Genomic DNA, 27,566 nt, shown 5'->3' on the forward strand with positions numbered 1-27,566 from the left:
TAACATGCTTGTTAACAGCAAAAATGTTTTTAAATACATAAATATATAGAGGTGAAAAATAACAGACCTCAACCCTATTGTCCCTCTGTAAATTTGTGTACACAGAGTCCATCCCTTACCTCTCTCTAAAGTGCAAAGTTTCAAAAAGTTCAATGAATAGAAGATTGTTGGGGTGGAATAAATCTGGACAAGGAGAAGAAGTCTGGAGATAAATGTGAGAAGGGAAGGACAGGCAGTAGAAACAAAAGTGAAACTGTTTGAGCAGCATATTCCAGAAGTCTTGAGGTCTTTCTGAGTGTAGCCTTCTGTAGTGGGGTGGTCACCAGCTCTGACCCTGGAAGGGTTAAAACCAGCCCTGGGAGAGGGCTGAGGCTGCAGACAGGTAGCCCCAGGCTGACTGGGGAAGCAGCCTCAGCTGTGGCCATGCCCCAATCAGGGCCCAGCTAGCCCTTATGAGAGGGCAGTGGACTAGGAGTAGAGACACTCTCCCTCTAGAGGGAGAAGGGCCTGGCTGCTAGGGAGCGTACCTAAAGTGGAGTAGGGCTGGGGGAAGGCAAGAGGAGCTTGGGAGCTCCGGCCTGGAAACCCCCCAGGCTGCAGCCTAGTAGAAGGCCAACTGGGTACTGAGGTTGCAGGGGGCAGCCCATGGGTAGGCAGAGGCCGCAGGTCCAGACCCAACCTTGCCTATGATGAGTGGCTTACACTGCAGTCTGCGCCAGTGCGTGGGGGCAAATTGGTGACTGGCAGTAGCCTACGACTGAGGCGAGGTGAGTCTGGACCTGCTGCCTCTACCTACTGCTGGGCTGCCCCTTTGCAATCCCAGTCTTTGTCTTAGGCTGTCAGCTAGGCCTGCAGCCTGGGGGTTTTCCAGGCTGGAACTCCCCAGCTCCTTTAGCCTTCCTCCAGCTCTGCTCAGCTCCCTAGCAGCCAGGCCCTTCTCCCTCTACAAGCAGAGAGAGAGTCTTTGGGCTGCTGGCTCACAGCCTTTTATAGGGACCAGCTGGGGCTGATTGGAGTATGGCCCCAGCTGTTACTACCTTTCCCAATCAGCCCAGGCTTTCCTTTGCAGCCTCAGCCCTCTCCCAGGGCTGGCTTTAACCCTTCCAGAACTGGCGTGGGTGACCACCCTGCTACACTGTCATTGATTTGAGATCTACCATACCATTCTCTCACTAGAAGGGAAAACCTATAATGGCAGCAGGCCATAAAAGAGAACCAGTTTGGGAATATTTTAATGAAGCTCCTCTACCTGTGGGTAAGACAGGCATGTGTGCAAAATGCAAACATTGCAACAAAGAAATGCAAGGCCTGGTTGCCCAAATGAAACAACATCATGAGAAGTGTTCCTTCTCAGGAGGAAGCCGCGCTGAAGATGACGAAAGGAACATGTCTGAACATGCAGGATCTTCGGGTTGGTAAACTTTTTTATTTCATACTTCTTTCCTAAGGACTGCCTGTCTTCCTTCTGGACTATTCTTGAATTCTCATGTTTGAGCAAAAAATATAGTTGTTACTCTATGGTACTATCATTTTAGATGCAGTTGTGATTAAAAAATAAATAGCTGAAATAGGCAGATCTTCCTTTTACAATTTCACCTTTAAAGTAATACTGAGTGTCAGTGAATGCAATGAGTAGTATGAGATACTAAATGAGCAGTATGGTAATAATAATTAAATAACTGCATTGACTTATTTTGTTTAGGAGAATCCATCCTCAACATACAGGATTCTGAAGACTATCCACCTTTAAGATCACCATCATTTTCTATAGTTTCAGAGTTATCTGCCAATAATAGTGTTTCAGTCACATCATGTATGTCACATAGCCACAGTATATCACCTGTAGGAAAAAGAAGAAAAAATCTCTATCATCCAGAAACAACCATAGATAAATTTGTGATAAGAACCAGCAGATTACAAAAAGAGGTAATTGATGGGGAAAATTGCCCAATTTGTTTATGCAACAAACTCTCCTTTCCATATGATTGAGAACCCACACTTCATGAACATGGTTCAGTCATTAAGACCGGGATACAGTCCATCCAACAGAGCAGATGTCACAGGCAAATTGCTGGATAAAGTGTATGAAAGAGAAATTGAGCAGTGTGCAAAAGGTCTAGAGGGTAAAACTGTTAACCTGAGTCTTGATGGGTGGAAAAATGTCCACAATGATCCTGTGGTATGTGCTTGGCTGACAACAGAAGAAGGGAATGTCTTGCTTACAGAAACAATTGATACATCGGGAAATGCACACACAGCAGAATACTTACAAGAAGTAGCAGTAAAAGCTATAAGAAATGGGGGGAGGGCTCGAGAGGTATACTACTGACCTACTGTCCAGAGGCTGATATGAATATGTTTGCTGTTGAAGAAAAAAATCCAGAATACATAACATTGTTTTAGTTAAATAAAACAATTTAAATGTCTGTGTGGTGATGTTCTCCTCCTAATACAGCATAGCAGGAAAATCCTCCAAATATTAATGATTAACCTGTTGAATTGGAGATAGTGGGAGGTGAACTAACTTCATAAATATCTGCTTCGATTACCTTTGGTAAATGAAATAACCAAACAATCATTCATTTTCTGATATAGCTGTAAAACTAATCTGAAAAGTTTTCAAAATAAAGTACTTTAAAAATGTATAGTGTGTACCTTCTAAAAATGAAACCTACATCTATCTCTGAGTTGTGAAGGATATGTATTAAGGTTATAACAACCAACAAGAATGCACTTTTATGTAGAAATCCATGATTAAATTGAGTCTTCTTGACTAGTGATTTAAATCATGGTTTAAATCAATTTGATTTAAATCAAATCCATCCTGCCATATCCTACTTTTGATCTTGGTGCGAACCTCCCAGTGACATCAGTAGGGGTTCTGCTGAGGACCAAGGGTCCTAAATTTATGCCACTGACCATAATTAAAATGGAAATCAGCCTTATGAAAAATGGGTTTGACATCCCCAATCCAATAATGCTGAACAAACAACATTTACTGTTACCACTATGAAAAGAGCTTTCCCGCATGATCTGAGGGTGTTAATGTTCGTGATAGTGTGCAAAAAAACAGAACAATTATGCCAGGATATTTAAATTAAAAGGGTAACAATTTATTATTGTTTTGAATGCAATAAAATGGTTATGTTCAGAGTCCTGTATACCGGTATAGAGTACCACACCTTTACATTCATCATTATGTGAATGGATGCCACTTTTTAGATTCAAATGTCTCTAGGGCTCGAGAGGTATACTACTGACCTACTGTCCAGAGGCTGATATGAATGTTAAAGCATTTCCCCAAATTATGAGGTCCAGGGAAATGGCCTTGTAAGATACCAGACTATATAGCTGCAAATGCTAGGAAGAAGGAGTTGAGATTTCTGCCAGAGTGCTATACCTACACTTTGCTTTAGGGTTCCCTTTAAAATATAAGCCTCAAGCCAGGAGGTGTTTGATAAATGTGCAGATTCCTGTACAACTCCAGCAAATGGAAGGAAGCTCACTTCTTTGCTGCTTCATGCATAATGGTGGAGTCTCCACTATTCTGATACCTAGACAGCTGCTGCAAATTAACAAGGGGGTAAATAATCTACCTCTCCCTACCTGCTTTGGGTTGGGGGGAAGTGCTAGAAGACGGACTAGGCTCCTAATCTGTGACTAATTAGAGTACTCATTTTTATACTGTTCAGAAATTTCCCAGGTAGCAACAGAGAGGGACATAATTGTTTGTTTCAGTAATGCCCACAGCTTTCTGAATAGCTGTAGTGAAATTGAACAGATTCTTGTTTATTTCATTCTTCTAGTAAAAGCTATGAGCAACAGAATAGGTGGCACTGGAGCACTCATCAACTCAGAATCACAGATACTGCCTGTGGGATATGAAAGTATGCGTCCTGCAGGTCAAAAGCTAATCTTGAGCCTGAAGGGAGAGGTTATTGGAAGCAAATATTACCATGTTGAACCTGTAATGGCATATATATTTGTTGTCTTCTCAGGTTAGGATTGGATGAAGAACACTTTTTTTTCTTTGAGACAAAGAAATATCACAAGTAGAAGCCTCTTTTCTGTACTCCCAGAGGTACCTCTTCTATGGCTCCTAGTCAAAATGGAGAAGCCACTTCTTTTAGTTGGCTTTGTGAGAAGGGCTCCTGAAGGAAGACAAGGAAAGACTGTTGGTAGGGGCTAAGCAGTGAAACTGGATGGCATAGCCCTGCATATCTACTTCATCACCCATCTGTCCATTGTTATAACAGACCAAATCTGATGGAAAGGTGCAAGGCAATATTCAAATTAGGGATCACCTCTTGGGAGATTACAGTGTGGGTCTCAATACTCATGTCAAAAATGCTGCCTGGAAGCAGATATGAACACACCTTTGGTCAAGAAAGGAAACAGTTTCTTCTGGAATATTTGGCTTCTTCCTAGGTCGGTATTCAGAAGATCTATTCTGGGAGTAGGTAGGCATCTTCTGCCTAGACTGCCCTTGATACTTAAAGGCTTGCAGTTCAGGGCTGATGCGTATATGGCCAAAGAGCATAGTGTAGTCCTGAAATCTCTGGAGGTAATTCAAGGTGTTGGTACATTCACTGAACAGTTATGTTCCCTCAAAGGGCAAGACCTCAGTAGTGTTTTGCACCTCTTCATGGATGCCTTAAGCTTGCGGCCATGAAGCTACAAGCAGCACATGGTCACAGCATTGACCATGGATCTGGCTGCTGTGTCCATGGCTGCTTGTAGTGACATTTTGGCTACTAGCTGGCCTTCCTTAATGATGTATTTCAGCTCCTTTATGGCAACTTGTGGAAGTTTGTATATGAAAAGAGACACCTGTCTCATAGGAGGTAATTATGTTTTGCAAGGAGAACCTGGTAACTAGTGGTTCATGGCTGTAGTGATGCTCAGAAACAGGCCTTTCTCTCAAATAACTCCAGTTTCTTGGGGGGTCTTTAGCTTTGGGAGTGCTCTTTGCCTGCTTAGATTATTTATGCACAGCAGAGACAGGTGTGTATAGGAGCCAAGGAACCCTAGATTGATGGGTGCACGTAAACCTTGTCAAATCCCTTAAGGGGTACCTGGTAATGTTTCTCTGTTCTGTTGGCCATAGGCAGTAGAGAGCTGGTGTCTGCCAAAGGGTCTTAGCTGGATCTAGAATGCCATCACTGATAGGTAGGGCTTTCCTATCAGGAACAAATGAGTGCAGAATACCAAAAAGCTAATGAACTTTTCCCTCTGACAGAGGTCTCAATATCAAGAGTCTCAGAAATTATGAACACCCCTGAAATGTCTTGAAATCAGGCAGCAGTACTGGGGTTGAAGAAATGGCTTTGCCCAAGAAGGAAGATGATCAGTCTCTAGGAGGGAAAAAATGTTGCTCTTGAGGTTCTGGGTCCTGTTCCTCCTCAGCCATTTGCTCATCTCTGTCAGCTGGCAGGGGTCTAGCCAAAGATACAGTAGGAGACTGAGTTCTCTCTTTCATGGAGTGGTAGGGAGGAAATCAAATCCTGCAAGCCCAGAATGCAGGTCCCCAGGATGCCCAATAGGGCCATGATGGCACATAGTATTGGTAAGACTGGTTCACCTGTGGTTGACCAGGTCATTGCACTGTCTGTGAAGGATATGTAGGAGCTCTAAAGAAAGAGCCTCCAGTCCTCTCCTGATGGTTTCGTGCTGGATGTGGAAGAAAAAGTGTGCCCCAGTGAAGGTGAAGAGGAGTAGACGTCATCAAAAGGTGGTGCCCAACGGTCAGAAGTATGCACCAGTGCTGATTGTGAATGCCTCAGTACAGAGGACATCACCCCTCCTTGTGAGAAGACAGGGACTGGTGCCAGAAGCAGGGTTGAGTTTTACCAGACTGTCATTCTGGGACTTTTGGGGGGAGCTGGAACACTATTCTGGTACTATTACTTAAGACAAGAAGGCTGGTGGACAGAGGGGGAGTCACAGGCTGTATGGATTACACCTCCCCCAAGGTAGTGCCCCTACCGCAGCCCAGAGCTCCCTACTGTGACACAGTCCACGCTGGCTCAGGGCAGAGTTGAGTTTGGTAGCATGTGGGCTGGGTGCTTATGACTTTCACCACCCAGAGACTCAGCCAAAGATCTATTCCACTGTTGGATCAGCCAGCACCAGCGGGGAGCCTGCAGGGTTGTTGGAGCATGGAGTAACCTGTGGCAGGTGGTACCAAGAGGCACAGAGTAAGTGGGAGGCAGAGCACAGACCTGCTGTGGGGCTTCCCAGACTGAGGGAAGCTACCCTAGTTTGCATACCTATCAGTTATGAGTGATAGTACCAGAAGTACAGTACCAGAAGGGTGTCCCAGCATTTTGTTTTAGGACTCAAGCACAGACCAGGAGCCATGTCTGTCCCTATGTTTGGGCCTCTCTTGCCTTAGAGAAGAGGCTGCCTTAGAGAGGAGTACTGGCCTTCTCTGCTGGGGTAGCTGGTGCTAGGTTGGACTCTAGTGCTGAATCCCTGCCTGACGCGAATGATCTTTTGTCAACACTGATCATGGAGATTGAGTACCCACTGGCAGGGGCACCCACAGAAGAGGACTTAGGTGTTGGATCCATTGTTGAAGACAATCCTCTCTCTTTGGGGTCTGAAGTCATCCACATGGACTGTCCAAGAAGATAACAGTTCAGACAGGACTTCCCTGGACTTCTATCCCTGGACTTCTGTGTCCTGGCAGAAAAAGATCTGCATGCTGAACACCAATGTGGGATGTGGCTCTTACCGAGGCAGAATAACCAGCAGCTGTGTCTGTCGGTCAGAGGAATTAAACCACCACAGGATGGGCATGGTTTAAAGCCTGAAGGCTTTGAGTCCATCATTTAGTGCAGAAAAAGGCACTGAGTGCCAAAGGAAAAAGTCAGGTTTTTTTTTAAACTGTTTGATTGGAAAAAATAAGAAATCAAGAATAATAGAGAGTAAAGAAAAGGAATTTAGCTCTAAATAGCTAAGTCAAAGGAGAAAAAATTCTAAGGGGTAGCAAGCGAACACTGCTAGTTCCATCTTGCTGCCATGAGCATAAGAGGGAACTCAGGGAGAGTTGCAGCACTTTGCTCTTTATGACCTCAGGTGAAGGGAAGGGCACAAGGATATGTACCAGCACAGGCATGGCCCCAACTGATACTGTTATTCAAAAGATTCAAATCTTGTGCACATGAGGCAGATGCACACCTAGAGCAGGATCCTTAAAGAAGAAATGTTTCCTTCCAATCTGTATAATCAATATTTTAGATGCTGAATAATAGTACAACATGAAGTGATGCAAACATTTAATATAAAAAACAGGATAAAAACAGTACTATCCAAGTACAGAGGGCAGCATGAATAATACATAAAAGTGTACATTATAAAATATGTTCTCAGAAATTAAAACATATTAAATATTCAATGAGAATATTTCCTGTTTTCAGTTTCTCTACTGAAAGGAACAACAAAATCTGAGTGCCTAATTTGACTGATGAGGAAAACAGCACACCCTCAATGGTAATGATAATTTCAATTAACGGACACGCTGAATATCTAATAGAAAATGGACACTTTATGCGTATTTCCACCAAAAGCATTTCAAGCATTCGTCAACAACTTTTTCCCATTCCAGTGATACTCTCTCACTCTAATTGCTCTAGGAAATGACATCTGAACATCAGAGTTAGGAAAAAATCTAGCACAATTAAGTAACTTAGTCAAGTTGTTACAATAAAAACAGCCAACAGAAGCTGCAAGAGCTAGGGGCAAATTACTACAGAGAGCTATGAAGATCTACAGTATATACTCGATCATAAGCTGGTTCATTTATAAGCCGACCCCCCCCCAAGATGGATAAGTAAAAATGGAAATTTTTTATAACCTGTTCATAAGCCAACCCTATAATTCAAGGGTCAGCAAATTTGGCTCCCGGGCTATCAGGATAAGCTGCTGGTGGGCCGAGATGGTTTGTTTACCTCCAGCGTCCCCAGGCACAGAGGTAAACCTAAGTAAACGAAGTGTCCCAGCGCGCCATCTGCTTACCCTGACGGGCCAGGACAGCAACTGGTGGGAAAATTTTTTGGGGGGGAGAAGCTAGGAGTGAGGGGAGTAACTGCTGTGACCATCCCCACATGATCCCACCCCTAGCCTGGGACCCCCACACTCTCCCCATCCCGTCCCTTCCCACCTTATCTGGGGAGGATAACTCTGGCCTGGCTGGAGCTGCTCCGGCAGGCTGGGCAGCGCGGCCGCAGCCAGGCGGCACAGCCACAGCATGCTCCAGTGGGCTGGGTGGTGCGGCCACAGCCTGTTCTGGGGGGCGGGGCTGAGCGGCACGGCTGCAGCTGCTTCAGAGGATGGGGGAAGAGCAGTGGGGCCAGAAGTGGAGAGAGACTGGCCCCACCTCTTCCCTTCGGGCTCTGCTGCCTCTCCTTGCTCCCTCTGTTGGGGGGAGGGGCAGTGTCTCACCTCTCCCCCTCTATACCAGTTCATAAGGCAACTCTCTTCTCTGGTGCTTCCCTTTTTTACTAAAAAAATTCAGCTTATGAACAAGTATATACGGTATGTTAGTAGAATTGCATAGAATTTCCTCTGAAGGTAACAGGCCCCAGAGACCACTGGATAATTCTAGTGGAATACATTTACATACAGTATTTGGTAAGACACAAATCTGTGTGGGAAGTAATAATAAAAAAAAAACAAAAAAACTTACCCTGTGATGTTAGAATTCTTGTTGCAAAAAACAAACAAACAAACAAACATAAATGCATTTGAAGAGACTTGGGCATTGTCTATGTTGTTTTTTTGCATCAGAAGAGCAATACCAACATAAGTGTTCCAGTGAAAACTCTTATAGATGTATTGCACCAGTGTAAAAAGTGATTTTATTGTTACAATTTACCTTGGTGCAAGTCTTTTTTATACCAGTGTATCTATACTATTGTTAATTATTATTATTATTATTATTGTATTACTGTAGTGCCCAGGAGCCTTACTCGTGGACCAGGACTCCATTATATTAGGATTTTGCACCAACATAATTAGATAATTGTTTCTACACCGGTGCAAAAAAGCCCTAAAAACGCAATATGCAGACAAACTGGGAGCTGATGCAGCTTCAACTAAACTGGACAGTGCTCTCCAGTGCTACCCATCCAGTTAGCAATTATTTTAATTTAAAGATAACATTTAATCACATATGAATACACCGCTTACAAAATGAATCAGGGATTCTCAAATAGTGACCTATTAAGGGAATACATTGTCATCCCTACTTTGAACTGTGAGATTTCAATATTTTCTGTTAGACCCTTAAAGATTTTTATATAGTTTTTGTTGGGTTTATGAATATTATTCACTATACAAAGCATTCTATTGTGTATTTATTTTGTTCAGTTATGAATTAGTTCTTAGTCCAAACTCCAGAACTAAGAAGAGTGCCACAAAAAGTAACTAATAATGAAATAGACAGAAACTGAATATGCAGAGGATTATAAAATAGCAATTGTTTCCCTGTCCCCAAGATAAACGGAGCTCATTGAATGGATAAATAAGTGTTTGTAAATAAATAGAAATACTAATTTAATATAGTTGTTTTCACTATTTACATAGTGAATGTTTAACAGTTTACAGCAACGCCTATTTCTCTGTCTGTTTGAAATAGAAACAATGTGTAACTGTTGATAGTGGGGGGGCACTTGACTGCCCCATGCTTCACCTCTGCTGCCACCCAAAGGTCCTTTGCATGCTCCCCTACTTGTTGCCTTCTCCCCCAGCTCCCCCTCTCGCTGTCCCCTCCCCTCTTTGCCCCTTCGCCCCCCAGCCCTGCTGCTCCTCCATAAACCTCTAGCAGGGCATGTCCTCCTCCCGGCACTATGCGGAGAACCAGCCCCTGGCAAGAGCACTAAGCACATCTGCAGCTTGGCCAGCGGGCTCCTTCCTTCCCTGCTGACTGTGGCTGGGCTGGTGCCCAGGAAAGCCCTTCCGCAGAAGGAGCCGAGCTCCATAGGTGCTGCCTCCGTGGGTGCTCCGGAGCCTGAGCACCCACCAGCAGCCAAGTTCCCCTCACCCTCCAGCCCCCCACCGAGCGTGCCGCATCCCCACTCCTCCTACCTCCCAGCGTTTCCCACCTGGCCACTACCAAACAGGTGTTTGGTGGCATAAGCACACTCGGGGGAGGGAGGGGAGAGTGGGAACATGGCGCACTATGGGGAGGATACAGGGCTCTGGTGGGGATTTGGGGAAGGAGTTGGAATGGGGCAGGGAGGGGGCAGAGTTGGGGTGTGGACTTTGGGGAAGGGATTGGAATGGGGAAGGGGCGAGAAAAGGCAGGGCTGGGGCGGGGCCTCATGGAAGGAGTAGAGTCAGGGGGTTAGGGGCAGAGGTGGGGGTTGAGCACCCATGGCAAAGAGGGAAGTCGGTGCCTATGCCAAGCTCTGCGTATGCCAAAGCCGCCTGGAGCTCCACACAGCGCCAGACGGGGGAGCCTCTCCACCCCCCAGATAAGTGCAGGAGTTGGAGAAGCGATTTCCAGCTTGTTCCTGCCCCGAACTCACAGATTCCACAAGAGCCCCCCAGGCAGGGGCTTAGAGCCCTCTTTGCCCCTCTGCCGTCCTGCTAGGCCCAGGCCCTAGGGACTGTGGGGCTGCTCCATCCCCTAGGCTTTGTGCCCCAGGCAGCAGCCACATGCAGAAGGAGCCCTCTTCTGCTGAGCCAGCTCTGGCCGGGCTCTGTGGCCGCTGAAGCCCCTGTAGAGCCCTGCACCCATGGCTGGTTCAGGGAAGGTGGGGATGGATCTGCTGGTTCCCACCCCCAACCCAGCTCCCCGCTGCTGGACACCAGGAACAGCCCTGCCCCACCTGCTACCACTGCCTGTTCCTTAGGCCCTGCCCAGTCCCAGTGTGCTGCCCAGCTGGATGGTCCCTCCCTGGAGAGCCCTGGGACTCAGCTGCTCCTGCTGAGTCCACTGGACTGCGATGGCTCCACCTTGCAAGCCCCCCATTGCTGGTGGATGTTTGCTTAATAGAAAGCAAAAATCAGGGGGAGGGGGGCAGACATGACCCCACATGCCCACCCCACACGTAGCCTCTGCTTTGAAGTGTGTGACAGAGGCAGAGCTGTGATTATTATATGAGGAAATCCATCTTTTGCACCCACTGATGTGGGTGAGCAAAGGGAAGAGCTGCATGTGTACCTTAAAGATCCAATATGCATCATTTCAATGTGGAATTGTGTACACTATATAAATTAGCAGGGCACAGGGATTTTATACAAAGTGTGTTGTCAGTAGCAAGCTGGAATATGTTTTCTTCCAGGTATTGATAAAAATGTTAAATAGCATAAAGCCAAGAACTGATCCCTGCAGGGCCCCACTAGAAACATACCTGTTCAATAATGATTCCCCATTTACAATTACAAACGCGAGAGCAGTCTAAGCATTTATTTTTCACATACACTCCAAGTAGACTAATTGTGGTTAGTATCAGGTATAGCTGTAGTGAACGGTGGAGGCAGTAGTTAGCTCTGCATGGCTGAGGTGTGTTTGCACGATCTGTGGATTACTTTGAGGTGTGAGATAAAGCTGTGATTGTGATACGAGGATCTATGTTTTGCACCCTCTCGTCTGAGAAAAGGGAAGAGGTGCATGTGTACCTTCCAGATGAAGTATGCATCATTTCTATGAAAAATTATTTAGGTTTTGTCAAGGCATAGAGCTTTTATTACAAAGGATACTGTCAGTAGTGAGGAGGAATATAAGAAGATTCTAATGCTTTAATGATGGTTAAGTGAAAGTGTAGGTTGAGATAGTATCCTGTGAGTAATGGTACATCTACATTTGAGCTAGGAGGTGTGATTCCAAGCTCATGTAGACATACTGCACTAATTCTGCTCAAGCTAACATACTAAAACAGTGGTTCTCAACTTCATTGCACCACAACCCCCTTCTGACAATGAAAATTACTACACGACCCCAGGATGGGGGACCGAAGCCTGAGCCCACTTGAGCTCTGCCGCCCTGGGCAGAGGGACCAAAACCAAAGCCCAAGGGCTTCAGCCCCAGGCAGGGGGGCCTGTAACCTGATCCCCGCCACCCAGTGCTGAAGCCCTCAGGCTTCGGCTTTGGCCCCAGGTGGTGGAGCTTGGGTTTCAACTTCAGGCCTGGGCAGTGGAACTTCAGCTTTGGGCCCAGGCCCCAGGAAGTCTAACGCCAGTCCTGGCGACCTAAGTTCCCTGTAAGCTGCGCGGCCACATAGCAGCCTATTTAGCACTGCGTAGGCACACAGGGAACCCGCCCAGGGACCGGCTGAGGAAGGGGCGCCCCTCCCCTGGCCCCAACCTAGCCCAGCCCCCTTGCAGCAGCCAGGGCACCTCTCTGTCAACCCCAACTCTGCTGCGGCCCAGCCCTGCCACGGCTGGGGCAGCCCAGCCCAGCCCCAGGCATGCCCGGAGCAGCGCAGCGCAGCCCCAGGCCCAAACCCAGCCCCGGCCCAGACCTGCTGGGGCCGGGGAAGGGACACCTATCCTGCAGTTCCAACCCCAGAGCTTTCGCAGGGAGAGAGAGCTTGGGGGAGTCCTCTCTCCCTGCCATAGCCCCGAAGCACCCTCCTGTACCCTAAACCCCTCATCCCCAACCCCACCCCAGAGCCAGCATGCCCAGCCAGAGCCCTCACACCCCTGCACCTCAACCTCCAGCCCCAGCCCTGAGCTCCTCATCCCTGGCCCCACCCCAGAGCCCGCACCCCCAGCCTGAGCCCTCACACCCCTGCACCCCAAGCCTCTGCCCCAGCCCTGAGCCCCTTCCCACACTCTGAACTCCTTGGCCCCATCCCCACCACATTAATTTTGTTATGTGCACTGATATGAAGGTGATGTGTCACACATCACCTCCATATCGGTGCACATAACAAAATTCATTCCACACATGGGTGGGAAAAATTAGAGGGAACACTGCTGGCAACCCCATTAAAATGGGTTCACAACCCACTTTGGGGTCTCAACCCACCGTTTGAGAACCACTGCACTAAAAATAGCAGCGCAGCCAGGGTAGCATGGGCAGCAGCTCAGACATGCTACTCGAGTACAAACCTGCCTGGATCCCCTAGATACATACTTGGATGGCTGCCTGAGCTGTTGCCCATACTACCCTAGCTGTGTTTCTATTTTTATCATGCTAGTTCAAGTGGAGCTAGAGCAGGTCCATCTGCATGAGCCGGGAATCACACCTCCCAACTCAAATGTAGACATACCCTCAGGATGAGGGAGCTATAAAAGACTGTAAAATGGTTCTTAAATTGTACATATTTGGTAGTTTTTCTGGGCAGTTGGCTAAGTGTGTGAGTGTATGCGAGGATATGAAGCCTCCCAAATCTTATAGTGCCAAGGGCCAGCATGAGTACGTGCTATATACCTAGTCAGGCATTATTGGCAGAGGGAAGGTGGTGTGGGCAACATTTTTTCTCCCCGAACCCTTAGATAGAATCCTGTAGGTGAGAGTGAATGGGTTGTAAAAGGATGTGAAGAGTTTGTACATTTCAGCAACTGTGGGACTTGCAGAATAAAGGTATGTATGTTAATAGGGTGTACTGGAGCATTGCTAAAAGACGGAAGAATTAAGGTTGTACTGGCAACCTTAGCTGCGCATTTCCTGGTTTTCAGAATTTTGAGTTTTGCTCAATTCAGCATTCTGCAAGGGAACAACATACCACCAAGCAACCATGACTCTGTGATAATGTAGCTTTTTGCCACTGAATTTCCTAGGGTTTTTTGTTTAACAGAAAAGATATGTTGTTGGTAGGAGTTAGTAGTCATTTAGACAGTTGTACATATCACATTCTTCAAATTGCATACTGAGCCAGGCGCCTTCCCCTTCTCGTAACACACACACACACACCCCTACCCACCCAAGCTGGGCCCCACCAGCCCTGTTTAGGCACATCTACCCAGCCATGCCCCTGACCCAATGAATGCATGCCCCCTCCAACCTGGCCCCTCCCCACAACTGAACCCAGGCCTCCCCACCATAAGCAGGGAATGCATCTTCCTAAAGTCTTCACTCCCTTGTACACAAATCATTCTGTTGCTGTTACTTCCCCCCTCCTATAACCCGACTCACATGCAGTGCCTGGAAGGAAGGATAACTATATTACAGTGGAATGGTGTTCCTGGCTGTTTCACAATGATTGGAGGGTGAAGTTTGCGGCTGGGCTGGCAAGAGAAATTCACAGACAGGGATTCTGTTCCAGAATACTGACAATTATATGTTTGAGACAGAGATCCTCTAACCTCTGTCCAGTAAATGCACCCCATCTCTGAGAAACACTGAGGTGTCAGAGTTTGTAATGTTTCTATGCCATAAAGTATACATTTTCTGATCAGGCATGAACCCTCCAGTTTCCTAACTAATGTTCCTCCAACACTTATTCATAGCTTTCATGCAGTGTTGCGGTGCACTTGCAGAGCTAGGGCTGCAGTGTAGCTGAGGTGCAGGAAAGCTGGGGTGCACAGTCATTAGCACCTCTCAGTTTAACAGTACAAGGCATCAGAAGGAAACTGTTGTTTGTTTTTTGGGGGGGAGCCTGTAACTCAGGAACCCCTTGGTCAAATGACCCCAAATTTAGATCACTAACACTTCCCTATACTCCCAGGAGGCACACCAAATTTTAAAGAAATCTGACTAAGCATGTCCATTTTAGAGAACTTAGAGGTCCACCTATAAACAGATGTCATCATGCAACTTTAAGTATAGTGGTGCTCCCACACCATTATAATATGGTCTCATTGTTTCCCTGTGCTATTTTTTGTCTGTCTGTATCTGCTTGCTGTCTCTTGTCTTATACTTAAATTGTAAGCTCTTTGGGACAGGAACTGTCTTTTTGTTATATAACTGTACAGTGCCTAATACAAAGGGCCCTGATCCGGGCTCCTCGGTGCTACCACAATACAAATAATAACAGGAAAAAGTAACAGATTCTGGAAAGATTTGGACCATTATCTGTGTAAGATTAGTCTCAAGCTACATTGTTTCTTAGGAAAGCAGAACTTTCAGTAAGTTGTGCACCTCTGAGCCTGGAAAGACAAGGTAAGAATCCTAGCAGCTAAAACCTAGAAAGGTAATGTACTAAGTACCAGCATTCTCTATAGTGTGCAAAAATCTATTAGTCATAAGTTACTCCATTTTGAAGTGTCCAACCACAGACATATTAAAATTTTCAGTTTGCAGAAATTTCTGATCCCCCTCCCCTGAAAATCATACCTCATTTCTGGTGTCTAGTGATTTGTAAGTACCTCAGTTAGGAGATGCCAAATTTGAGATATCTTAAATAGGGTCTGATTTTCAGAGGGAGTGTGGGCAACACTTTTTGAAAATTAGAAATTTAAAGGTTTCTGAAATTGAGCAATTCAAAATCAAACATCTTAAAAATCACTAGTCATTTGAAAAATCTTAGCCACGTGTTTTGGGGTTTTTTAAAATGTAAAAAAAAAGTAGGCAATTAATCGCAGTTAACTCACGATTAACTCAAAAAAATAAATTGTGATTAAAAAAATTAATCACGATTAATCGCACTGGTAACAATAGAATACCAATTGAAATTATTAAATATTTGTGGATGTTTTTCTACAATTTCAAATATATTGATTTCTATTAAAACACAGAATACAAAGTGTACAGTGCTCACTTTATATTATTATTTTTTATTACAAATATTTGCACTGTAAAAATGATAAACAAAAGAAATAGGATTTTTCAATTCACCTCATACAAGTACTGTAGTGCAATCTCTTTACTGTGAAAGTGTAACTTACAAATGTAGATTTTTTTTTGTTACATAACTGCACTCAAAAACAAAACAATGTAAAACTTTAGAGCCTACAAATCCATTCAGTCCTACTTCTTGTTCAGCCAATTGCTAAGACAAACAAGTTTGTTTACATTTACGGGAGATACTGCTGACTGTTTCTTACTTATAATGTCACCTGAAAGTGAGAACAGGTGTTTGCATGGCACTTTTGTAGCCGGCATTGCAAGGTATTTACCTGCCAGATATGCTAAACATTCATATGCCCCTTCATGCTTTGGCCACCATTCCAGAGGACATGCTTCCATGCTGATGATGCTCTTTAAAAAAATAATGTGTTAATTAAATTTGTGACTGAACTCCTTGGGGGAGAATTGTATCTCTCCTGTTCTGTTTTACCCACATTCTGCCATATATTTCATGTTAAAGCAGTCTCGATGATGACCCAGCACATGTTCGTTTTAAGAACACTTTCACAGCAGATTTGACAAAACACAAAGAAGGTACCAATGTGAGACTTCTAAGGATAGATACAGCACTTGACCCAAGGTTTAAGAATCTGAAGTACCTTCCAAAATCTGAGAGGGACGAGGGGTGGAGCATGCTTTCAGATGTCATAAAAGAGCAACACTCCATGCGGAAACTACAGAACCCGAACCACCAAAAAAGAAAATCAATCTTCCGCTGGTGGCATCTGACTCAATGATGAAAATGAACATTCGTCAGTCCACTCTGCTTTGGATTGTTATAGAGTATAACCCGTCATCAGCATGGATGCATATATTCTGGAATGGTGGTTGAGGCATGAAAGGACATATGAATCTTTAGCGCATTTGGCACATATATATCTTGCGATGCCGGCTACAATAGTTCCATGGAACGCCTGTTCTCACTTTCAGGTGACATGGTAAACAAGATGTGGGCAGCATTATCTCCTGCAAATTGTAACCAAACTTGTTTGTCTTAGCAATTGGCTGACATAGGACTGAGTGAACTTGTAGGTTCTAAAGTTTTACATTGTTTTATTTTTGAATGCAGTTATTTTTTGTACATAAGTCTACATTTGTAAGTTCAACTTTCATTATAAAGGGATTGCACTACGGTACTTGTATTAAGTGAATTGAAATATACTATTTCTTTTGTTTTTTACAGTGCAAATATTTGTAATCAAAAATAAATATAAAGTGAACACAGTACACTTTGTATTCTGTGTTGTAATTGAAATCAATATATTTGAAAATGTAAAAAAATCTAAAAATATTTAAATATATGATATTCTATTATTAAGAATGTGATTAATCATGATTAATTTTTTTAATCGCTTGACAGCCCTAAAAAAAAGCATTATATTCTAAAGCCATCCCTGTGGCCTATAACCCTTGTGCTTAGTCTTAATGTCATGTAAAATCTGATGTTTAATAGAAAGAATACAAATAAATACATTGTTAAAGTAATTTTAAAAACGTATGTATTCTACTACTCCTTTAGAATGTCAAGTGTTTTTTTGACTTCTCTTCATCCCTAGGTTTCAATGACTCAGCTGTGATGTTGATAACCTATGCTGAGAAACTATTGTGTTGGGGGATCTGGCCCCAACACTACAGTCCACCAACAAAGTTAAAACAAGATTTGGTCACGCAGTGTTGATAAGAGCAAAGTGTGTTTTTAATCATTTCCCCAAAATATCAAGCTCAAGACTTAATGCAGAGTTCATTCTGCATTACAAAACGAAATTAGGTTAATACCATGTCAAGGGACTACTGTATTATAACCAGACTTCTTTCATATAGCAGTGTCTAAAATGTACATGGGACTTAGAAGGTAAAAGCTATACTTTTACTCCACTAAGAGGACACTTCAGGTGCCTTTATTCCATTCTGCTTAGCTGCAGATTCAACAAGACAAATGACAGCAATTAATTGATTTATACAACTTCACAACCAAAAGTGCTATCAAGTATCAGGGGGTAGCCGTGTTAGTCTGTATCTACAAAAACAACAAAGAGTCTGGTGGCACCTTAAAGACTAACAGATTTATTTGGGCATAAGCTTTCGTGAGTAAAAACCTCACTTCTTCGGATGCAACGGATGCTATGAATTTTATCCTCTTAAATTAAATCTCATATTCTGGACACTCCAATAAAGTTAATTGCATTGAATTTATTACGTTTTCCAAGTCCACTGATCTATATTTCCTCTATACATGATATATAACATTTTTGTAGCTTCTCTGAACAGATGTTTTTAAGAGGCATTTCAGAACTCAATATGGCACAATGTTACAAATTTTTCCAGTTACATCTGTTAGGTATAATATTATAATGGTTCCCAAGCTTTTTCATACAGTGGACCATATCTGAAAACAGAGATCCTCTTGTTCACCACCACCACCACCACCACCACCCTCTCAACTCTACAACTTTCCTGTGGCACCTGATCTAGTGCTTGGTTTCACAAAAAGAGCATCAAAAAGATTAAATGAACAAACAAAGTATCAATACAGATTAACTTGATACAATGCAATGCATATGGTTATGTTTTGCATCTTCTACTTGTTAAATTCCTTCTCCCTGCAATTTGTAGAGATTTACATTAGTATCAAATCTGCCTAAATATGATTTGTGATGGCAGCAGCTCTGCAGACCACCAGTGGTCTAGAGATCACATTTTAGAACCATTAATATAGCATAAATCCACTAGCTCAGAAAATATATTCCTTAAAATCTGCAATTCAGAATGTATATTCTGAATGTTCAATTCTACATCATAGGTAGAAAGAATGCAATGACAGTAGATATTACCATGTGCAAAGTGCTACAAAATTGGGATGACCACTTACTAACAGGAGACAGCATCACGAGAGTAATAGCAATAAAATAAAAATACTTGGCATTTATAGAGTGCTTTTTATCCATAGATTTCCATAAGATTTACAAGGGAGGATAAGTTTTGTGTACCTATTTTACAGATAAAAATACAAAGGTAATGAGAGGCAAAGTGACTTTGCCCAATGCACAATAGTAAGTCAGTAGCCAAGGTGGAAATATGGTAGAGATCGGGGTGAGATTCTGTGCTGCAACTCTGAGACACACAGCAAAGAACTGACAGCCCAGGAGAGGGGGAAGGGAGTATGTGGTGCTAGTATAGCTTTTTCACCTTTATGCCCTCCGGACCTTGGGCTGCTCCAGGAGTTGGAGAGGCCATCAATTTAACTTAGACAACCCTGAGGGCCTATATAAATTACTACAACCTTTTTGAGTTTGGCCTGTGGGTTGCAGTGGTAGTTAGAATCTTAGCAGGGCTGCATGTGTGGCCCCAGCCCTCAACATATTCCTCCCACTGCACAACCTTGTCCCACCCTACGCCTTCAGGAGGGTCCTCAGAAGGCAGTCTTATTGCTGTCTTCCACAGTGTCTTTAGGGGGGGAATCCTCCCACAAATTGAACTGAGGCTTTTACAGACCTGCAACATTGTTCCGGCCCTTTTACCAGGTAGAAAGGGGCCTATGCAGGGGTAAGGATCTCATCCCAGGTCTCCTAAATCTCAGTCTGGTAGGGTTACCATACGTCCGGATTTTCCCGGACATGTCCGGCTTTTTGGGGCTCAAATCCCCGTCCGGGGGGAAATCCCAAAAAGCCGGACATGTCCGGGAAAATAGGGAGGGAGGGAGGCCCCGGCCGAGCACCGCCGAGCCCTCCCTCCCTCTCTCCCGATTTTCCCGGACATGTCCGGCTTTTGCGGATTTCCCCCCGGACGGGGATTTGAGCCCCAAAAAGCCCGACATGTCCGGGAAAATCCGGACGTATGGTAACCCTATATAATAGGCACATGTGAACTCCAGTAATGAAGGGATCTTTAAGATCCCCTTGCTGCTCTATATTTTTATTTTTCTATGTGCTACTCAATATGGAGTTACAGTTAATACTATCTAGGGCCCTACCAAATTCACAGTCCATTTTGGTCAATTTCATAGTGTTGTAATTGTAGGGGTCCTGACCCAAAAAAGGAGTTGTGGGAGGGTCGCAAGGTTATTGTAGGGAGGGTTTCGGTACTTCTACNGGGGCCGGGGCGGGCCAGGAGCCGGGGTCGTGGGGCCGGGGCGGGCCAGGAGCCGGGGTCGTGGGGCCGGGGCGGGCCAGGAGCCGGGGTCGCGGGGCCGGGGCGGGCCAGGAGCCAGGGTCGCGGGGCCGGGGCGGGCCGGGAGCCAGTGCCCCAGGGCCCGAGCCAAGCCGGGCGGGAGACGCCGGGGCCAGAGCCTCTTGGCCTGGGCCGGCCAGCCGGCCGCCGAAGGGAGCCGCTCGGCCAGGAGGGCCGGACTGAGCCGCGCCGCACCCCGCCCCAGCTTACCTGCTGCCTCCCTGTTTCAGGCTTCCCGCGAACATTTGATTCACGGGAAGCAGGGGAGGGGGAGGAGCAGGGGGTGGAGCGTTCAGGGGAGGGGGCAGAGTTGGGGCGGGGCTGAGGGCGGGGAAGGGGCAGGGCCGGGTCCCCATGGAGTGTCCTCCTTTTTAAAAACTAAAAGATGGTAACCCTAAGTCTGGTGCTCTAATGTAATATTTGTTTTTATGTTTATACTTATAAAAGTATTCCCAAACAAGGAAACTTTTTATGGCACTACATATTCTGTTTAGTTTTTTCCTGTCTTCCAAGTACACTGGACTGATTTAGTTGGGGATTGGTCCTGCTTTGAGCAGGGGGTTGGACTAAATGACCTCCTGAGGTCCCTTCCAACCCTGATATTCTATGATTCTATGACTCCAGCTGTAGAACATATTAACAGAAAATGTAACGGTTGATCTCAACCTTGGCTGAGTGCAAGATTCACCTCTTTAATGAGGCCTTCCCTTAGTATTGGCATCTTCCCAGAACCAACCTACAATATGAGAGATTAGAGGGGAGAAAGTAGAAAGTATGAAGGAAAGAAAGGAAGAAAGAAGGAAGCAAAACAAAAAAACAAACACCTAATCATCCACATCGCAAATAAGGGAGGTTGACCACATTGCGCAATAATTAATTGTTGTTCATTACTTAAATACCAGGGCAATAGGTGTTTTAGTTACTACGGAACTACTGTAATCAATGGAATGGGCAGATCTTAATACCATCTTCCATTGCAGCATAAACGAATTTATACAATGGTTTGAGATGTATACTACAATCATATATTGTGGAAATATAGTAAGGTTAAAGGATTTCATGATACAGACACTGCATAATGTCCTCAAAGCAATCATAAATATATACACACTGGAGGTCATGGAACAAATTGATAAATTAAACAGTAATAAATCACCAGGACCAGATGGTATGCACTCAAGAGTTCTGAAGGAACTCAAATATAAAATTGCAGAAATACTAATTGTGGTATGTAAACTATCACTTAAATCAGTCTTCATACCGGACGACTGGAGGATAGATAGCATAATGCCAATTTTTAAAAAATGCTCCAGAGGCAACCCTGGCAATTACAGACTGGTAAGCCTAACTTCAGTACCAGGCAAATTGTTTGAAACTGTAGTATAAAACAGAATTCTCAGACACAGAGAGGAACACGATTTGTTGGGAAAGAGTTAACAGGGCATTTGTAAAGGGAAATCATGACTTACCAATCTATTAGAATTCTTTGAAGGTGCCAGCAAATATGTGGACAAGGGTGATCCAGTGGATATAGTGTACTTGGACCTTCAGAAAGTCTTTGACAAGGTCCCACCCTAAAGGCTCTTATGCAAAGTACACAGTCATGGGATAAGAGGGAAGGTCCTCTCATGGATCAGTAACTGGTTAAAAGACAGGAAACAAAGGGTGGGAATAAATAGCCAGTTTTCACTGTGGAGAGAAGTAAACAGCAGGATCCCCCAGAGATCTGTACTGGGATCAGTGCTGTTCAACATATTCATAAATGATCTCGAAAAAGGGGTAAACAGGGAGGTGCCAAAGTTTGTAGGTGATAAGAAATTACTCACCACAGTTACGTCCAAAGCAGACTGCAAAGAGTTACAAAGGGATCTCACAAACTGGGTGACTGGGCAACAAAATGGCAGATGAGATTAAATATTGATAAAAGGAAAGTAATGCACATTGGAAAACATAATCCCTCTATATACAAAATGATGGGGGTCTAAATTAGTTGTTATCACTCATGAAAGGGATCTTAGAATCATTGTGGATAATTCTCTGAAAACATGCGCTCAATGTGCAGAAGCAGGAAAAAAGCTAATAGAATGTTAGGAACTCTTAAGAAAGGCATAGATAAGAAGACAGAAAAAATCATAACGTCACAGTATAAAGCCAAGATACACCCACATCTTGACTACTGTGTGTAGTTCTGGTCACCCCATTTCAAAAAAGATACATTAGAATTGGAAAAGGTACAGAGAAGGACAACAAAATAATTAGGGTTATGGAACAGATTCCATACGAGGAGAGATTAAAAAGATTGGACTGTTCAACTTGGAAAAGAGATGACTAAAGGTGCTATGATAGAGGTCTATAAAATCATGAACAGTGTGGAGAAAGTGAATAAGGAAGAGTTATTTATCCCTTCACATAACACAAGAACCAGGAGTCATCCCATCAAATTCATAGGCAGCAGGTTTAAAACAAAACATATGGAAGTTCTTCACACAATGCACTAGAAATCTGTGGAACTCGTTGCCAGGGATGTGAAAGCCAAAAGAATAACTGGGTTCAAAAGAGAATTAGGTAAGTTCACGGAGGACAGATCCATCAATGGTTACTAGCTCAGACAGTCAGGGATGCAACATCATGCAACTGATGTCCCCAAGTCTCCAGGCCAGATGCTGGGACTGGATGAGAGGGGATGTATCACTCAATAATTATCCTGTTCTGTTCATTCCCTCTGAAGCATCTGGCATCGGTCACTGTTAGAAGACAGAACACTGGGCTGGCTGGACTATTGGTTTGATCCAGTATGGCCATTCTTATGTTCATATGCGCTACACAGCGATAACTAATTTATATTTAATATGTCAATATGGTAAATAGAGATCACTAATACATTCAAAATAACTCTCTCCTCTCAGTTTGATTATTACAAATATTTTTTCCTGTGGCCTCCTGAAGTCCCAGCTTTCCAGATTGCAGTATTTTCAAAATACTGATGATGACTAGTTTCTCCACACATAAAAAGAAGTGCAATCACATCACCCTCATACTAAAGTTACTCATTTGGGTCTCCATTTATTTTGAGAGACAGTTCAAACCTCCTCTTTTTGTTAACTACTGTTTATGGACATCCTTCAGCCATTCAGACCTTCATCCTTTATGCTGATCTCATATTCTGTAACCCAATGGGATTCACTGGAGTCACTCCTGATTTCCACTAATGTACCTTAGGGCTTGTCTACACCAGACAGTTGCACCGGTTTAACTCAAATCTATTTAAAAATCAGTTTGGTTAAATGGGTGCAAAGGCCTGTGTAGACATTGTCATTTCAGTTTAAAAGTAGCTTATGTGAGTGAGTAAGGATTTGACTTAAGCTAAATGATAGAAGCCACTCTTACACCTAAATAAGGCCTGCTCAACATAGCTACGGTGCTCAGGGGTGTGAAAAATCTAACCTAACTCCCCAGTGTAAAAGTAGCTAGATGAACAGAAGAACGTTTCTGTTCTGTTGACCTAGCTACCATTGCTAGATGAGGTGGTGATCCTACAGCGACAGAAAACCTCCTTCTATCACTGTAGGCTGCATCTACACTACAGGGTAATGCCGGAACAGTTACATCACAGCTATGCCACTATAGACCTGGCCTCAGTAGGTCTATACAGGGATTTGCTCTTGTTTAACTGGTTTGGTTTAAAAAACGTACCTTTAGTTAAACTACTGCAAGTTTGTTTGTAAACAGTCTTTGACGCGAATCAGATCTCATGTCTACCATTGGCTCCTTAGTCTCTTCTTACCATCTCACCACCACTTGTACAAGGGCCTTCTTTCCAGATCCTGATGCTGGAAGAGTCTTTCTGCATTTCTTCCCCTCGTCATCTCCCATCTAGTTTCTAATCTCAGCCAAAAAAAGTTTTGCTTTGACCTCTCAGTTTCTCTTTCTCCTTTTGTATTTAATTTTGATTACCGGTAAATTATTTAGCTTGTAAAATCTTCAGAGCAGGCCCCTTGTCTTCCATTGTGTACAGTGCTGTACACATTTCAACCTTATAAGGTAATTTACAGTAGTTTGTATGAAATATGCTATACATAACTAAACTGTGTAATAGGGAAATAGTTTAACAGTAAGCTTCCATATTATACTCAAACAAAATGCACTTTTATTTAAAGGTTTTTAATTGTATGCCATGTGTCAGATTTGAAAATACAAAATCTAGACTCAGCCTCAGCTTCAGAATCATCCACTCTATAGTAGGCTACATATTTATTTCAACAATTCGTTAATTAACTGATAACACTGACACTGAGGCTGGTTAGTAAATAAGAATGCATTCTTTTGATGGCTAGAAATTAGCTCTATCAGTTTACTTCTCTACCCTCATTAAAATATGCCATTTTCTACTTGTTTGTGAGGCTAAATAGGTCAATAAGATATTTCATGCACAATACTCAAGATTTCCCACACCACTACCATAAGACAGCGGGAAGAATTTTTAGATGTATTTTAATTTTACCTGCCCAGACAGCCTGCAAGAGTGGATTAATTTAATAAATAATCACCTCCACTGGGGATAGGAGTGACAAGACAGAGTTACAGCAAAATTCTTCCTTCAGATGCAATAATTGGGCTCCCAGGCCTTGTCTACACCTAACTTTAAATATCTATATTTTAAATCCCCATTGTTGCATTACCACTGGTAAAGCCCCATTGATGATAGTGCTAACAAAGGGGTAGGCAACTTATGGCATGTGTGCCGAAGGCGGCACATGAGCTGATTTTCAGTGGCACTCACACTGTCCAGGTCCTGGCCACCAGTCTGGGGGGGCTCTGCATTTTAATTTAATCTTAAATGAAGCTTCTTAAACATTTTAAAAACCTTATTTACTTTACAAATAACAATAGTTTAGTTATTTATTATAGACTTATAGAGAGAGACCTTCCAAAAAACGTTAAAATGTATTAACTGGCACGCGAAACCTTAAATTAGAGTGAATAAATGAAGACTCGGCACACCACTTCTGAAAGGTTGCCGACCCCTGTCATTTGTATCATCCTGTTATCTAGATCTTCAGCACCTGGACTACATTAGTGCAGCTGCACCCATGGGAGATTTTAAAGTAAAAGCTCACTGCAGACAGAGTGACAAGGATTTTGGCTTCCACTGCAGCCCCTGTACACCAGCTCTGGAAGGATTTCCCAGTGGTGCAGAGCAAATGGACTTATGTCACCTCTCCTTGTAGTCCTGGCATTGGGGTGCACTAGAAGCATGACTGGGAAGGCACAGATATGGGAAAGGTGGAAACATGGCCAAATTGCACAGTACTCCAGCTATTCAGGGCTGCTGGACAGCTCCATAGGGAGGCACAGCAGCTGGCTACAAGTTAGCACTGTCCCTGGGGTTACTCTAATTTATACCAGGGACCACTAAGGTCCCCAGCTTCCTCCTGAATCTGGGAGGTGCCAAGATACCATAAAGTCACTTTCCCTCAGGCTACCCCAAGCAAAATTCAGCTGCAGCCCCGATTCAGGACTGGAGTTGGAAGTCATTGAGACTGGAGTTGGAAGTCATTGAGAACTCTGCATATATGTGATGGTAGAATTTGTTCTTAAATCAATATTCATGCCAGCCACAACTTCTGTACTTAAAGATTAAAAACATTACTTTCTAACCCATTTCACATGCTCATAATTTTCCAAATAATTAACTTTTGTGTTTAAATATTTTTGAGTTTTGTCTGACTACTGATTAATTTTGGGGAAAAGATGGGCACATTCTCCAGCCATTTTATAAACAAAAAATAATTACAAGAGCATAGTTTGCTCCCGTTGTAAAAAAATATGACCCTCTTTCCACCCATTCTCCCAGTCATAACTCAAAAACAGCTGATTGTCAACATTTCAAATATGGCATGCAAAAAGGATTTTCATGAACAGAACAAATATTGCCAATTTTTTTAAACTGTGGTTAAAACACTGGTCAAGGGCTCTGGGTTTAATTCCCAGTTCTGCCACAGGCTCCTTATGTGTCCTTGGGCACTAAATAATATATGTGAAGTGCTCAAATGCTATGGAGATAAGCACTGGATAAAAAATTAAATAGGCAAAGTTATAAGGAAGAATTGCAGTGGAAAATTCCTTAAACTGCTACCTGCTCACTTAGATAATATACAGTCCATATGGGTACACAGATGTACAGCATTTTGGTTACAATTTTCCAACTCCACTCCTGAAACTGGAGATTGCAAATTCGATTGAGAGAAAGAGAGATTAATATCTTCAGAGCAAGGAAGAGCTGTAGAGATTACAAATGGCGCAAGCCACTTAGTACCAAACCTAAAAGCCTACCAGCCCTCAGTATTTCCACTGCTCCATTAGCGCAAAGGATTTACAAGTCCCAACAGTTAAGCCTGCTGAATATATAAACCATATCAGTGCTGGACTTTTCTGCCTCTCTTAGCTTTTCTTTAAAGGAAAAAACCCACACAACCAAATCTATAGAGCGGGAGGACACAGAGACCCACGATGAAGGGAGCAAGGCAAAAAAAAATATGGTAAAGTTTATGTTACAGAGGAAACTTTCATTTCTTGACTGTGTAGCTTACGCGTGAAGCCTGGGTATTGCATTAACCTGAGCTACAGCCTCGCGATGGCTGGTACTTAGCACACACCCCAGCCCTTAAGGGCCCCCAGCCTCCTGGAGCAAAGACACGGGCAGTGCATCACTGTCGTTAAGCAGCGCGGTGACTGGAACCCAAAGCCGGGGGGAGGGCAGAGCCCGGGACTAGACATGCCCAGCTCCCCGCCCCCCGCCTTGGGGGCGCTAGGGCCACTCACCCTTTAGGCCCGGAGGAGGAAGCATCCCGCGGTGTCTGCACTGCCGCCGCCCTTATCCCCGCAAGCAGGCGATGACGGCTTGGGGGCGATGCCCCCGCCCGCCCCTCGCGGCGCTCAGACACCTACCCACACCATCCCAGAGCCCGGCGGCAGGGGAGTGGCGAGGGACGGGAGTGGCCCGTCCTCTCCCGCTGCGTCTCAGCGCCCGACAAGAAAACGCGACTCCGGCCCCTGAAATGGCTGAACAAAGGGAACCTGGCTTCGCCGCCACCGCCCATCCCATTGGTCGGGGGGCGGGATTGGGGCGGGGCCTGGCACGGCGGGGGCTCCACATCCCTGTAACCCTGGCAACGGTGGCTCCAGCTGGGACATGTGGCCTGGTGTGTGCTGGAGCCAACAGTGGAATGGCTGCCGCGCCCTAACCCCATACCCTTACCCCAGCTTCTGCCCCCATCCCTCAGAGTCACAAACAGACACAGCCAACTCTCCTTTCTCCCAGCCACTGCCCCGCACAGTCACACACAGACAGCCCATGCCCCTTGCTCCTGCCACCTGCAGTCACACACACACACCCCACTCCCGGACATACCAAATCCACGAAAAAAACGCAGAAATTCGGCTTGTTTTTAGCTTAATTGACTTGTGAGTTGCTTGTTGGCTAGTTTTTAGCTTGTTGCTTCTTTCTTTCTTTCTTTGATCTGCTCCCGGCAAGCAGGGGCAAGTCGTGGAGAGAGTCAGGGGTGCACAGCGGGCCCACCACAGTCCCAGACTGCATGCTGGGGGGAATCTAGTCATATAGTGTTGGGGTTCTTAAGGATTGGCTTGTTTTTGCCTT

General features: G+C 44.4%; 1 protein-coding gene across 1 annotated transcript in view; it reads right to left on the bottom strand.

Moving 5' to 3' along the window:
• TNPO1 (transportin 1) overlaps positions 1–26,973 on the bottom strand; it is a gene marked incomplete in the record, with an annotated part of 160,002 nt that extends 133,029 nt beyond the window's left edge. The window contains 1 exon segment of the mRNA XM_034774657.1: positions 26,858–26,973. Coding sequence (XP_034630548.1) covers positions 26,858–26,866 — 9 coding nt within the window.
• Positions 26,974–27,566: the final 593 nt, after the last annotated feature.

This window comes from Trachemys scripta, chromosome 6, assembly GCF_013100865.1.
Source record: "Trachemys scripta elegans isolate TJP31775 chromosome 6, CAS_Tse_1.0, whole genome shotgun sequence".
NCBI lineage: Eukaryota > Metazoa > Chordata > Testudines > Emydidae > Trachemys > Trachemys scripta.